General features: G+C 37.5%; 1 protein-coding gene across 2 annotated transcripts in view; it reads right to left on the reverse strand.

The window, feature by feature from the left end:
- Window positions 1-2069: 2069 nt before the first annotated feature.
- The window catches only part of YWHAE (tyrosine 3-monooxygenase/tryptophan 5-monooxygenase activation protein epsilon), a 58174-nt gene continuing 46192 nt past the window's right edge, over window positions 2070-14051 (reverse strand). The window contains exons 2-7 of one of the 2 annotated variants that reach the window (XM_004746891.3): window positions 13757-13956; window positions 11353-11459; window positions 10341-10547; window positions 7831-7967; window positions 4874-4920; window positions 2070-3024 (exon numbers count right to left, since the gene is read on the reverse strand). In XM_004746891.3, coding sequence (XP_004746948.1) covers window positions 4913-4920; window positions 7831-7967; window positions 10341-10547; window positions 11353-11459; window positions 13757-13956 — 659 coding nt within the window. In that variant the 3' untranslated portion in view covers window positions 2070-3024; window positions 4874-4912. The remainder of the gene's footprint in view (window positions 3025-4873; window positions 4921-7830; window positions 7968-10340; window positions 10548-11352; window positions 11460-13756; window positions 13957-14051) is intronic. The other variant, XM_004746890.3, reaches the window with a different exon arrangement.

A 14051-nucleotide genomic window follows, 5' to 3' on the forward strand; every position in this document is an offset into this window, starting at 1 on the left:
CTCTTCAAAATGCCATCTCAGCATGCTCACTCTCCTATTGTCCTAGGATTAACAGCAAAGCAGCTGATTTGGGATCTTACTAAACTCTCAAGTGGCATTTGTCCGAGGCAGAAGCAAAGTTTTAAGTTCACATTTATTCCATCAAATTCCCCTTAAAAATAACCTAACCTAAAGTTCATTCTCATCTTCCTTGAAGAAGCAAAACCTAACTTTGGATATGTTTTTCCAGCCACCAGTTCTAGAACCCAGGCGAGTCACAGATACATTTATTGGTGCTTCCAGCATTTTAAAAAACCTTTGGGTTTAAAACATTTTTTTTTTTCCAAAGCAAGCACTATTATAACTGAAACATACATTGCATTCAAATTGTAATGTTAACTAGAGTTTCTACTGAAACCAACTGATCCTCAAAAACTAAACGGAGCTGAAACAACTTCACCTTTTCAGACCACAGATAGAGAGTATTTCTTACAGGGCTGTCACCTTTCTGCAGTTTTCCTGGTTGCCCGTCTTCCATACTTTACAGGGATCTGAAGACCTGTACCAGTCACCACAATATTCCCCAAGTGCCTTTAATGGCTTCTCTGGATGGCAAGTTCTTCTCTCTCCAAGACTGCCACATTCTTGAGCATGCTCATGGGATCCTGAGTTTGCTGATCCACAGAGCCAACTAGAGACCCCTTTCACTAAACACATGCCTGTAACAACATAACTTGACAGAAATCATCTCCACAAGCCAGACTGTTCTGTAAAAACATTACCCACATGTTTGACTCTTTAAGTCCAGGCACCTGTGCATTTGTGTTTAGTATGGGAACAGACTGCAAAACACTAAGTCCCCTTATCTTTAAAAATTTGATCGAATTTTAAGAATTCCTTCAGTTTTGGACCTTGATGCAGCAACACTTTTGGCCACCTGACTGCTGGAAAAAGAACCAATCAACCTGAAAACCTCTTGGACATAGCTCCACATCTCCACAACTATTTAATGGAATAGCAATACAAAAAAAAAATCTTGTTTATCCTAATTATGGACATATATATACTTTAATAAAATAAAAACTACTAGGGAAAAAAAAACTACTAGGACACATCACTCTTCTGCTAATTTCCTAAGTCTTCACTACTGAGAATTAAGCCAGGGTATATTTTTGGTGTCAACATCTCATTTAGCAAGAGTCAAGTGTGGTGATAGAGCAGATACTCTCAGACACTGCTGACGGGACTGGGGGGCACTCTAAAAGTGGAACCACCCCTTTGGAAGGAAATGGGCAGTATTTATCCGTTGAAAAGTATGTTCTCTCCCACAGGATATCTAGAAATGCAAATAATTAAGTGGAGACAGTTACAAAGGTGTTTAATTCAACACCATAATTTATAATAGCAAGTCTAGAAATAATCTGTCCAAAAGGAGTCAACTGGTTAAAAAAAAAGAAGAAAAACCAGGAGTCCATCCATATTAGTCACTCAAATTAGATCTAAATGCCTGATACAGGATGGTCTATGGTGACTAAATACCTATACATACTGATGTAGACTATTTCTCGAAGAAACTATTTAACAATGAGTGTCTCTAGTAAGGGGGGTGGCTACATAGTTCTACCATGTGTACATGTACTACTGAGAATGGATGTAATTATTTTCTGTTCCTGCCACTGACCTTTAGAAGTGGTAGTGGGGGTTAATTTTACTTGAGCCTAAGGAAGATTATTCTGACACATTCAGCCTTGATTGTACAACCCAAATTCCATGCTAAAAAATGATACATAATTACACCTGGTGTGAGTATAAGTTTATACTTTAATGATTAAAATAAATATCGTGTTGTTACCTGGTTAAGAAGATAGGACTGGGAATGAATTGACTTGAGTGTTCTTACTCAGTGATCTTCAACAACCAGGTTACCAGCAAAGAAGAAGTCTTTTTCTAAAAATATGTATCATCTTTGGGAAATATAAGTGATTTGTGGAAGAAGAGGGGGTAATTTTCCACATTTAGGCAAACAATACTATCAATGTGTTTGGACTAGAGTTTATTTTAGAAAGATAAAGGATGGAGGCACAATAATATTTGGCATTTTTAATTTAGGTTTGTTTTATTTAAGTTTAATGTTAATTCCATGCTGTGTTTCAGTAAGAACAATACAGATTCTGTATCTGTGGCTCCAGTCAGATATCCAGTAGTACAAATTAGCTTCAAGTTACACATACTGAACAAAAGAGGTTGAGCGAGCGAAGGGGGGCCGGGGGCCAAAGGGAAAGGGAAGGAGAAGAAACAAAGAATTGAACACGCATGCAGGCTTTTCCATACCACCTTCAATGCTAACCTGCTTTAGAGGGAGAGTATAAGTAGGCAAGAATGAGCAGCCACGGATTGTTGAACTGTTACCAGCACCATGCTTTTCAGCAACATTTCAGCAGAGTTTGAAAACACTTTACAGCAAATCCATTACAACTCTCCAAACAATCTTTAACCACTTCAAGCTAACACCCAATTAATTTTAAACATTGGTATAAAATGCAGTTTAAACAATTAGAAAAAGGAAAAATGATACCACAATGCCTCTATAGTGTGATTAACCTCTCTCTTAGATGCTTGCATCACCTAGAAGTCTAATGGATTTTGAATGTAATTTCCATTTCTAATGGTGATCTTGCCACATCTGGCAGGAGACAATACAGTAATGCTGAAAAAGCCTCTATGCAGTCCTGTTAGTGTCTTAAAGAACCTAAAAGCTGGGACCAGTAAAATCCACAGAAATTCACTCTTGCCTTTAAGAACTTTTGAAAACTTTTTTAAAATTTAAAAAAAAAAAAAAAAAAAAAACCAACAGGGCAGGAACCTAAATTCTGAGACCAAATGTAAAAGTCAGATTTGGTGGTTCTCAGTGACAATGGGGGAATTTCCAATGGGAGTGGGATGGGAAGGAATGGGGTAGTCAGAGATGGTTTCTCTTGTTGGCTTTTATGTCTCACTGATTTTCATCTTCCACATCCTGCAGCGCTTCTTTATTCTGCTCTTCACCTGCAAAGAAGAACGAGTTAATTATTTTACACTGACTAAATTAGACTATTGTAGTAACAAAGAAAGGTATCATTCCAAGCACAGACGTCTTACATTTGCTACAACTGATATTAAACACAGACAGCCAAAGGACTTATACCATCCTTGACACCTGAAATGCCTAAGCCAAGAAGTGCTGCTGGATCAAAGTCCTGAATGGTCAATAGTCAGGATGAAAGGGGAAAAAAAAAAAAAAACCAATGCACAGTAAAACTATTTTTATGCTAAATAAGCTCTTAAAAGTAGACAGCCAAGGTAACCATATTGTTAAATGATTTTCAAGCTTTCATGTATATCTTGGGTCAAAATACTCTTTCTCAATAACCTCACCTCTTTAAGAATCAAGGGTACTTATTAGGGGTTTTTTTGGTAAAATCTACTCACAAGCTCCATGTGAAATGCTTCAGTAGAGAAATGAGCAGTAAGATGCTCCAAAGAAGTTCTTCAATTTTAAAGGGAGGGTTCTGCTTTTTTAAGTGAGTTTACATTTTGTATCTTAGCCAGTCACACCAAACCATAAACCAAGTTTCTTACTCCAGAGTGAAACAGCATGCTCAAAGTAAACCAGACCGCTGAGGTTATTAAAGAAGGGCATTTGGACCAGTTCTCTCATGCCGGTTTTTCTTTTCCCTTAAAACATGATGATTGGGCTGAGGAATTTGAACTGCACTATGACATGCAACAGAAAGCCAGCCTATTCACTGGAGAATCATCTACCTATTAAAAAGCATTAAGTAAGTCAGCCATAATAAAAAAAAAAGCATGCAGGCTTTTGCTAAAAAATAACGAAAGAGGTTAAAGTTACATTCTTTTGTGCTTTAACAAATCACTACAATTCCTATGTAGTTAACAGTTTGAATTAAAATAAATGAACAGTTACCTAATACAACAATCATTTCAGTTCAGACAATCCATCCATTGATATTGCTTGTTAATCAGGATGGACAAATGACACTAAGACTGGGTGCCTACCAACATAAAGCATTTAACCTGAGGAGTGCTTTTTAAGCAGTCTGAAAGACCTTGATATGATAAAACAATGCTGTTACGGCAACAAGGATTAGGTAAGCATATTTTTAGACACTTGAAATTTTCTTCTCTGACCAAAATATTTGATATTGAAATGTGACTCTTTTTAAAAAGTTCTTAAGGTGGGGTGCCTGGATGGCTCAGTGGCCTCTGCCTTTGGCTCAGGTCATGACCTCAGGGTCTTGGGATCGAGCCCCCCAACGGGCTCTCTGCTCAGCAGGGAGCCTGCTTCCCCCACCCTCCGCCGCCTGTCGGCCTACTTGTGATCTGCCTGTGTCAAATAAATAAAATCTTTAAAAAAAAAAAAAAAAGTTCTTAAGGCACATAAAGAGTTTTGACTCATATATATAGAAAAAGACATGCAAAGACAGACCAAAAAAACCATTTACAGAGGAAAGAAATGATGCACCACCCAATGATTCCCAAAATAATGTATTCAAACTCAGGAAATGATAGGAACATTCACGCTCATTTTTAACAGCAATACACTGCCAAAATATGGTTAACAAACAACAACAGAGCACACTCTAATTCACTTATAAGCAACCATTAGATTTGCCAAAAGTTCCAAGTAACTTTGGCATAGAATACTGTCAGATGAGTCACACCCAACCAGAGGTAGACAGAGGTAGCAGATCATAAATGTCTTGGAAGGTTTCACATCCTAGAATGTAGAACAGGCAGTTTTGTAAGCAAAAGGGATGATGGTATATATGCAGGCATGATTAGTGAAGAACCAAAACGAAAAAGCAGAATTCACTGTGCCATGATAATGACTTACAAAGTAGAGTTTTTAGGAAAGGAAGAGTTGGATTATCCTTTAGGAATCTATATTGCAAGGAAAAAGGGAGGGAGAACAATCATATGAAAGCAACATTACAAGAAAAACAAACCAAGAGAGCAGGACGAAAGAAAACATCAATGATTTAGGAGAGTCAGATTTGGGTCTTTTTACTTTGTATACACTTCACTCTACAAAGTATCTGTTTCTTTCAATTTTAAAAGGATAAAATAATATCCTCTTAAAAGGTAAACAGAAGGGGGGGCGTTTCTTGGACAGGTATTTCTTTGCCCACTGTTTCCTGATTTGGGGGGAAGAAGGGGACAGGAAGAGAACACACATTTCCTATGGACTTGTTTATGAAATAGTCCTCTGAAAACAGGTTAAGAGAAAAGGACTGAAATCACTTGATGAGAAAAAGTGGTAATGTTTATAAAGATGTTCCAACACAGACTGAAGTGAACATATTCTGCAGTTAAAAAAAAAAAAATGAAAACATCTCAGTAAAAGCTCGGGAATCGCATACACATTTCTTCCTTTAGAAACCCTTAATTCAAGTGTTTTTTTTAAACACCATTTTCCATAATAAAATTTAAAAACAAGAAAACTATCTAAATAATGCTCAACTCTATCCAATATCCTGGGAAACTGCCAATTCCATGTCTGCAATTTTGCACAGATTCTAAGTCACAAAACCAAAGTTAATAAAACATGTAATACTACACTTCTTAGGGAAAATGGCGAATAAATGACTAGTACCCACAACAATTTGTAAATTCAGATTTGTTAATTTCACTAAAATGTTCAAAGACTACTTTAATTTTTCACTGTTAAACTTGTTTCATTATTTCAAATATTTTATCGCCAAAGCTCTTAAATGAAAATTAGTCTGTTTCAAACAAATTTAATCAACGGTCCATTACAGTGGTAAGAACTGAAGCAAGTGGATTTTACTAGATTTAAATAAAACTGTTTTAGGATTAAAAAAAAAATCTATGTAATAAAACATCTCTGGTACAAAGAACCTTTGCAACTATGTAAAATAGTTTCAAGAAAATATCCTATTGCAGAAGGCAATCTATTTCATAAAATGTTTGATAACAAAAAAAAAAAATATCTTTGGCTCTATGTAAAAACAAAATTACATATAGTTTACTTTACTGGTTACCAGTGACAAGAATAGCATTAGAAAATATAAAAAAAAAAATTCCATTTAATTTTACTATCTAGCAAGCTTAGTTATAAAAGTTGGAATGAACTGCCACCCCCCAAAAGCAGGGCTGCAACCCAGGTCATCATCTTTGTTATTTCACCCTCAGAAAAATGCCCCCAGAGGTCAGAGGGGTATACACCTTACTTTAGGTCAATACCGCTTACCAAACTCTCCACATGTTTTCCTTTTATTCCCTCAAACAGGCACAGAGATATTATTCTTCTCTGAGCTGAGGGTGACTATGAAGAGTCCATAGCTGGCCATTCTTCTGAGTAGTTATTGTTTAGAGTACAACAGAATGTTAAAGCTGGAAGGAACCTCAAGCCATTAGTTCAGAGATAATAAATTGGTTTTCAGTCCCACAGACTGGCAGTGGTTGCCTGAAGTGCTGTGTTGGAAAGTAATCTGTGGCTCCATCTGGCTTTGTTCAGTAAGCGTGCAAGTAGATATCATATGCCACATCTTAATCCAACCCTAGTCAAGTATCTAAATATTTCATAAAGCGGGGCGCCTGGGTGGCTCAGTGGGTTTAAAAGCCTCTGCCTTCAGCTCAGGTCATGATCCCAGAGTCCTGGGATCAAGCCCCGCATTGGGCTCTCTGCTTGGCAGAGAGCCTGCTTCCCACTCTCTCTCTCTGACTACTTGTGATCTCTGTCAAATAAATAAATAAAATCTTAAAAAAAAAAAAACAAAAAAAACACTCAAAGGATCTGCAACTAAAATTGACAAACTTTTTGTTTCTACTTCCCATACCACCACCACCAACTGTAAAGCCAGCTCATAAAATGGTCATGTTACTCACTCTTCAATAATCTATCATGGATAAAAAGGATTCTCTGGAATAAGCAGAATAAAATCTCCTTTAAAAAATCAACAATTATTGGGCGCCTGGGTGACTCAGTGGGTTAAGCCACTGCCTTCGGCTCAGGTCATGATCTCAGGGTCCTGGGATCGAGCCCTGCATCGGGCTCTCTGCTCAGCAGGGAGCCTGCTTCCTCCTCTCTCTCTGCCTACTTGTGATCTCTGTCAAATAAATAAATAAAATCTTTAAAAAAAAAAAAAAATTCCCACAGAGAAGCTGATTCATAAATATTTACTGACACCATCTAGTTTTAACCTGAGGATAAGTCACCCAAAGCAGTGATCATGACATGCAATTACACAGATCCCTAAAATTTAATCTGAGAAAGATAAAATGAGATGGTTCCTGCCTCCAAATTCCAAAACAGTGAGAGAAGCAAACTAAGTTTAGCAAATATTAGAGACAAAAAGTTTTTAAATCTTCAAATATTAAAAAGAGAGTCCCCGGGACGCCTGGGTGGCTCAGTTGGTTGAGCGGCTGCCTTCGGCTCAGGTTATGATCCCAGCGTCCTGGGATCGAGTCCCACATCGGGCTCCTTGCTCGGCGGGGAGCCTGCTTCTCCCTCTGCCTCTAGCCTGCCACTCTGTCTGCCTGTGCTTGCGCTCTGTATCAATCTCTCTCTCTCTCTCTCTAACAAATAAATAAAAATCTTTAAAAAAAGAGTCCCCTTACCAAACAAGTCTTTTACATTATCATCGTACAGCCCCAAACAGAAAACTGTACTTTGAGATCATCTGCTGTAAAGGCAGTATTAAAATTTGATAGTCTGTAGGGTAGGCTGAGTCTAAACTATAGCTTAATGTGAAGAAATACCAAGGAGATCCTAAAAGTAAAAAGACCCAACAACTGAAAGAAATGCATTTAACGTCCGAGTTTCCTTACCATCACCCTGCATGTCTGAAGTCCATAGTGTCAGATTATCACGTAACAACTGCATGATAAGTGTAGAGTCCTTATAGCTTTCTTCACTCAGCGTATCCAGTTCTGCAATTGCATCATCAAAAGCTGCTTTTGCCAACCTAAAAGTATTTACATAAATATATTACAAAAATAAGCCCTTTAAAAACAGAAATGACATGTCAGAAACCAATCTTTTTCTTAAGTTATCCTGTAGTATGTTAATAGTGACACTGAATATCTTGGGTTTAAATACTGAAATAAAGGAAAAACAGATACAACTTATGAAAACTATTTAATTTTGTAATCTAGCAAATTTGGAGGCAATAAAATTTTTGGAGCACCACTACCACTACTACTTTTTAAAGAAAAAACAAACAAACAAACAAACAAAAAACCCCAGTCCCAGTGTGGAGCTCAACCTCACGACCTCAAGATCAAGAGTTGCGTACTCTACTAACTGACCCAACCAAGCACCCTAGAGCACCATTTCTTACCAGGCTTTTGACAAGCCTATCAGTAAACAGAATACACAGACCAAATTCTATCCTGAAGCACCACTAAAATATATACATAATAAAAGTATTACCAAGTTCTAGTCAACAGCTCACTTATTTAATAAAATTTTAAGGTAAAAAGACGAAATGTTGAACAGCTCAGTTTAATTCCAAAGACTTTAATGCTAAAGAAGCAGAAAAAGGGGGGAGGGTATAGAACCCACAGAAATGTGGTATATAAGCCATTTTACTAAATTTAAAAGAAACAAAATCAACATTTACTGGGTATGGTACATGATGTACACCAAGTGATGCAGGACACTAGGGGAGAAACAGAAGAAAGGAAAGAAACACTCTCAGTCCACAATGAACATCTAGGAATAGAGGACTGACTGATACACAAAACTATTATAAAACAAGTATGAAGTGCTACTCTGGAGAAAGTACTTAAGAAACCCTAGAGAATGAGCAAACCAGGAAGTCAAATACGAACTCATCCAAAAGGGAAGGAGAAGAGCATGAATGGAATGCTAAAAATTGAAGTAAATGCACAGGGGCACCTGGATGGCTCAGTTGGTTAAAGCGTCTGCCTTTGGCAGGGTCTTGGGATCGATCCCCCCATTAGGCTCCCTGCTCAGTGAGGACCCTGCTTCTCCCTCTCCCTCTATTGCTCACCCTGCTTTATGTTCTGTCAAATAAATAAAAAATCTTTAAAAAAAAATAAGTAAGTTAAGCAAATGCTTAAGAGCAAAGGCATGGAGAAGACTTAAATCAAAGTGATGGAGAGCTACACTGGAGAATGACAATGAAAGATCCGATCAATACTATTAGCCAAACAGATAGCTATAACTTCTTCGGTTAAGACCTGTACCTCTTTGACAAACTCAACTAGGAATTTACAATGTTTTTAGATGAATAAATAATGGTTTGCATTTAAATGAATCCACCTCGTATCAGGAGAATCTCTTTCATGAAGTATCTGGCTCCTATATACTCAAGAAGACTATATACATTATTCCAATTATATGAGGAAACTAAAATAGGCAAATTCACAAAGACAGAAAGTCGAGATTAGTGGGGGCAGGGGTGGAGAGATCTAGAGAATTACTGGGTAGTGGTTAGTTTGTTTCAGGTGATGAAAAAGTTTTAGAAATACCTTCATGGTGGCAATTACACAATATTGTGGGTATATTCAATGCCATTCAACTGTACAACTTAAAAATGGTTAGAATGAGGGGTGCCTGGGTGGCTCAGTTAAGCCCAAGTTCTGTCAACTGAGTCGACTTTTTATTTCAGCTCAGGTCATGATCAGGGTCTTGGGATCAAGTCCCATGTCTAGCTCTACGCTCAGCATGGAGTCTGCTAGATTCTCTCCCTCTGTCCCCTCCATTTACTCATTCTATAATAAATCCTTTTTAGAAATGGTTAGAATGATAAACCTCATGTGATAGTTTACAGTAATTTTTTTTTCAAGTAAAAAGCTATGTACATAAAGCTATCCTTTAAAATATCTAACTGAGGTGCCTCATTAGCGCAGTAGGTAGCGCGTCAGTCTCATAAAATTTCTAACTGTATCAAAAAAACTGGGAATAACCTAAAATATAAATGGGGGAATCAACATACAAAGATGAAGAACTGCTCATATTAAAATAGAAAACATAAAATACGTACACTAAGAGCCTAACTATATGAACATGCCTACAAAGACTAAAAGCGAATATTTAAAAAAAGTCTATTGTAATTCCACTCTCCCACTAACAAGTTTAAAATTCAAACTACCAACAAAACTTTTCCCCATCAACATAATCCAAAACTGCTATCCTAGTGAACTGAGACAGGGTTGGTCTTAAAATCATCCAAAGCAGTTTCATTAAGAGCTAAAAGAATTCTCTGTTACATGGCCAATGCTGCAAAGGCAATCCCAGGAAACAAGACAATTCTCTTTTGTAACTTTTTTCACTTTCACAGTGAGAGCTTTTGTTTTCTTCCATGACTTACCTGCAGGCACGGTCGGGGGAATTAAGAATTTCATAGTAGAATACGGAAAAGTTGAGAGCAAGACCTAAGCGAATTGGATGCGTTGGTGGAAGTTCTGTCATTGCAATATCACTAGCAGCTTTATAAGCCACTAGGCTGTTCTCTGCAGCCTCCTTCCTGTCATTTCCCGTGGCAAATTCAGCCAGATACCTGTGGTAGTCCCCTTTCCTAAAATAAAACAAACACAATTAGGAAAAATACTTTTTAAATGAAAGTAAACTTAAAATTTTGTAGTCTGTAAAGTGAAACGTGACAGAAATATATTTCATAATTAACACGGATACTTCAATAATTTCACAAAGTCTCTTTCAGCAAAGACTGACTAGTCTATTCAGTTTTCCACCTCAGAGTTCAGAATACCAAATATAAGCAAAAACCTAGCGAAATTAACTGCAAAGCCTCAAAAATCAGTATATTTTTCACTGGCTAAAATTAAACACAAAAAAGTGGTTCCAAAAAAAAATGGCATGGCAGTTTCTTAATTTTGAAATAAAACTTCGACATAAATGGTAAAACTAAACTCTGTAATACATTGCTACAGCTGGCGGGTAACTCCACACAAAAAACAAATGCAAACAGGGACAGCTAGGTGGCTCAGCTGGTTAAGTGGCTGCCTTCAGCTTGGGACATGATCCCAGGGTTCTGGGATCGAGTCTCTCTTCGGAACTTGCTCAACAAGGAGCCTGCTCTGCCTGCTGCTCTCTCTGACAAATTTTTAAAAGTGCAAATAGATAAAATCTAGTACTCTTACACTAAACAGTCTGACCATCTTAAATGCAACAATAATTGTTCATTAGCAGTGAATACGCAATTGAGCACTCAAAATTAAGTTTAAAATCATCCCTCCCATGTAACTATCCTAACATTAAACAACTATTCTTAAATAAAAGTTGAACACCTAACACAGAAGTAGTAGTAATTCTAAGGGGGCCAACATTTAATCTGACATTTTCCCTTCTAGTATAGAACCTACATTTTATAATAGAAAACCTTGGACTCGCCAGTGTTAGCTGCTGGAATGAGGTGTTTGTCCAGTACATCCAGAATGTCACAACAGATTAACTTTAGCTCAGTCTCAACCTGAAAAAAAAGTCAAAAATTGTTTAAGTCTAAGAAACTGCATAAACTATGACATATTCTCCCTCTAGTTTTTAGGGAGAGAGTCATAGTAAACATAATACATTTCTTTATGATACCTTCTTCCCCACTCTTGATTTTAAAAAGCAGAGTAAAGTTGTCTCCAGGCTACAGAAATTATCCTCCTTCTGCATGCTTTTAGTTTAGTGCTTTAAAACAACCAACCAACCCACACCACCACGATACGGGGCGTGTGGCTGGCTCAGCTGGTGAAGCATGTTGACTCTTGACCTCACGTTGAGTGTAGAGATTACTTAAAATTAAAACCCTAAAAACAAAACCCATACCAACAACCTCATGATTCAGTTACTTCTTACTGAGAGCTGCACACTTCTATTAATTAGCATATAAGGTATAAACTATCATGCACACGGGGAAACTAAGATTATGATATTTGGCCAAAAATCACCAATTTAAAGACCTTCAAGAGGGAGAGCTAGGATTTGAACCCAGACATACTATAGAGCCTAGGGTCACATTTTTTAAGGGATGGAATAAAAATTCAAACCCAATAGGCAATCACTTTAGTGGCTGAGATCCACAACAGTTATGGCACCAAAAATCTGTATACTAAAGTAAATATTGCTACTTACCTAAAATTTATCACACTTAAAACGCATACCATCACCCAACACACATACACATCTTGTTCTCTATTTTCCATTAATACACAGTAACACAGCTGAACCTTTTCAAGTTCTTCTTACGCCCTCTGGAACTTTCATTCCATTGTAAAGAATTCCCCACTCTCTCTTCTAATCTCATTCTGGTGCTGGGTTAAACTAGCTCTTTCCTGAATAAACTACCTCCCTGTGTCTTTTCAAGTGGCAATTACTGTAGGACTAAGACACCTTCTGAATTCTCCTAGCTCCCCACTATGACTGGCTGCTATTACTCCAAATGGCTGCCCCTTGGAAGCTCATCCTCTACATTCCAATTTCTAAGCCTCTGTCATCAGTGGATCTCTATATGCCTTTCATCCATATTCACAGCCTACCTCACCAATTCCTAGTATCACACCAAGGTATCACACCCATGTTCCTTTCAAAAGAGTTCCTGACCTCAACCACATGACCTTTTTTGTCAATATCCCTAACTGTGTTGCTTTATCCAGGAAGTCTTAAATTATTTCACCACTGGACTCTAACTTCCTTTTTATTTCTTTTATTCCTGTTATTCCTACTTAGGGACACATCAAGACACCCAGCCACTTGAATTTTTCATCTTCCCCCCAATTTATCAGTCCCTCTCTTTATTTCCTGCTTCCTTTCCTACTTAGTCCAAATCCCATTCCTGCTGAGACACCAAACTTTTCTATTTACAATCCATATTCTTGTTCCAACATATCTGAGCTTTAACGGACACACTGATATCCTTCTATGCGACCCCAGTTATGTTAATCAATCACTCAGAACTGTAGTTTTCCCATCTATAAAGTAGAACAATAACCTAGTCTTTACAGGGTCATTTAAATAAATACCCTACCTTGCACAATTACATGTACTAATAAATATCTCTCCACTCAAAACAGTGTCCAACAGAGGTAGAGATAATTAATAAATGGAGTTTCTGCTCAGCAGGGAACCTGCTCCCCCCGCGCCTGCCTGTCTGCCTACTTATGATCTTTGTCAAATAAATAAATAAAATCTTAAAAAAAAAAAAAAATAGTTCTCTACTTCTGTGGTGTTGAAAACTAAACACCCTCTACAGCTTCCAGAGAAAAATTCTTCACACCTCTTTCCTGAAATATTGTATGGCCTACCATAATCCAGATAAGCTAAAATGAAAATTCATTAAAATTGAAAAATGTTATTACACATGTATGCAACACATGTGCCCTGGGCTGTGATCCAAAGTGTCCAAAACCGGGGTGGCTGGGTGCTTCAGTCAGTTAAGCGTCTGCCAGCTCAGGTCATGATCCCAGGATCCTGGGATGGAGTCCCATGTCACAGTCTCTGCTCAGTGGCGAGCCAGCCTCTCCCTTCCTCTCTGCCCCTCACCCGACTCAAGCACTCTGACTCTCAAATAAATAAATAAATAAATCTTTAAAAAGATGTCCAAAACCTGGAGCACTTGGCTGGCTTAGTCAGAAAGAACATGTGACTCCTATCTAGGAGTCATGAGTTCAAGCTCCACACTGGGTGCAGAGATTAAATAAATAAAACTTTAAAATAAAATATCCAAAACAGATGCCAAGAAAGCATCTTTCTTTAAAGATGCCCAGGATATGATGATCTTACCATTTGCCGATATTCCCGAATCATTTTTAGTTTGTCTTCTCCTCCCTTGTTTTCTTCTTTCTGTTCAATGCTGCTGATTATTCTCCAGGAAGCTCTTCTAGCTCCAATCACATTTTTATATGCAACAGATAGGAGGTTTCTTTCTTCAACTGTCAACTCCACATCCATCCCTGCTACTTTCTTCATTGATTCCACCATTTCTGTAAGAGAAAAGTAAAATCAGATCTTACACAAATAAGTTTTGTTATACAATATCCCTTCACAATACATCTTTTTTTTCCTGTCAAGCTAGCGT

This window comes from Mustela putorius, unplaced genomic scaffold, assembly GCF_011764305.1.
Source record: "Mustela putorius furo isolate JIRA1106 unplaced genomic scaffold, ASM1176430v1.1 tig00003962_pilon_pilon_pilon, whole genome shotgun sequence".
In the NCBI taxonomy this organism is placed as follows: domain Eukaryota; kingdom Metazoa; phylum Chordata; class Mammalia; order Carnivora; family Mustelidae; genus Mustela; species Mustela putorius.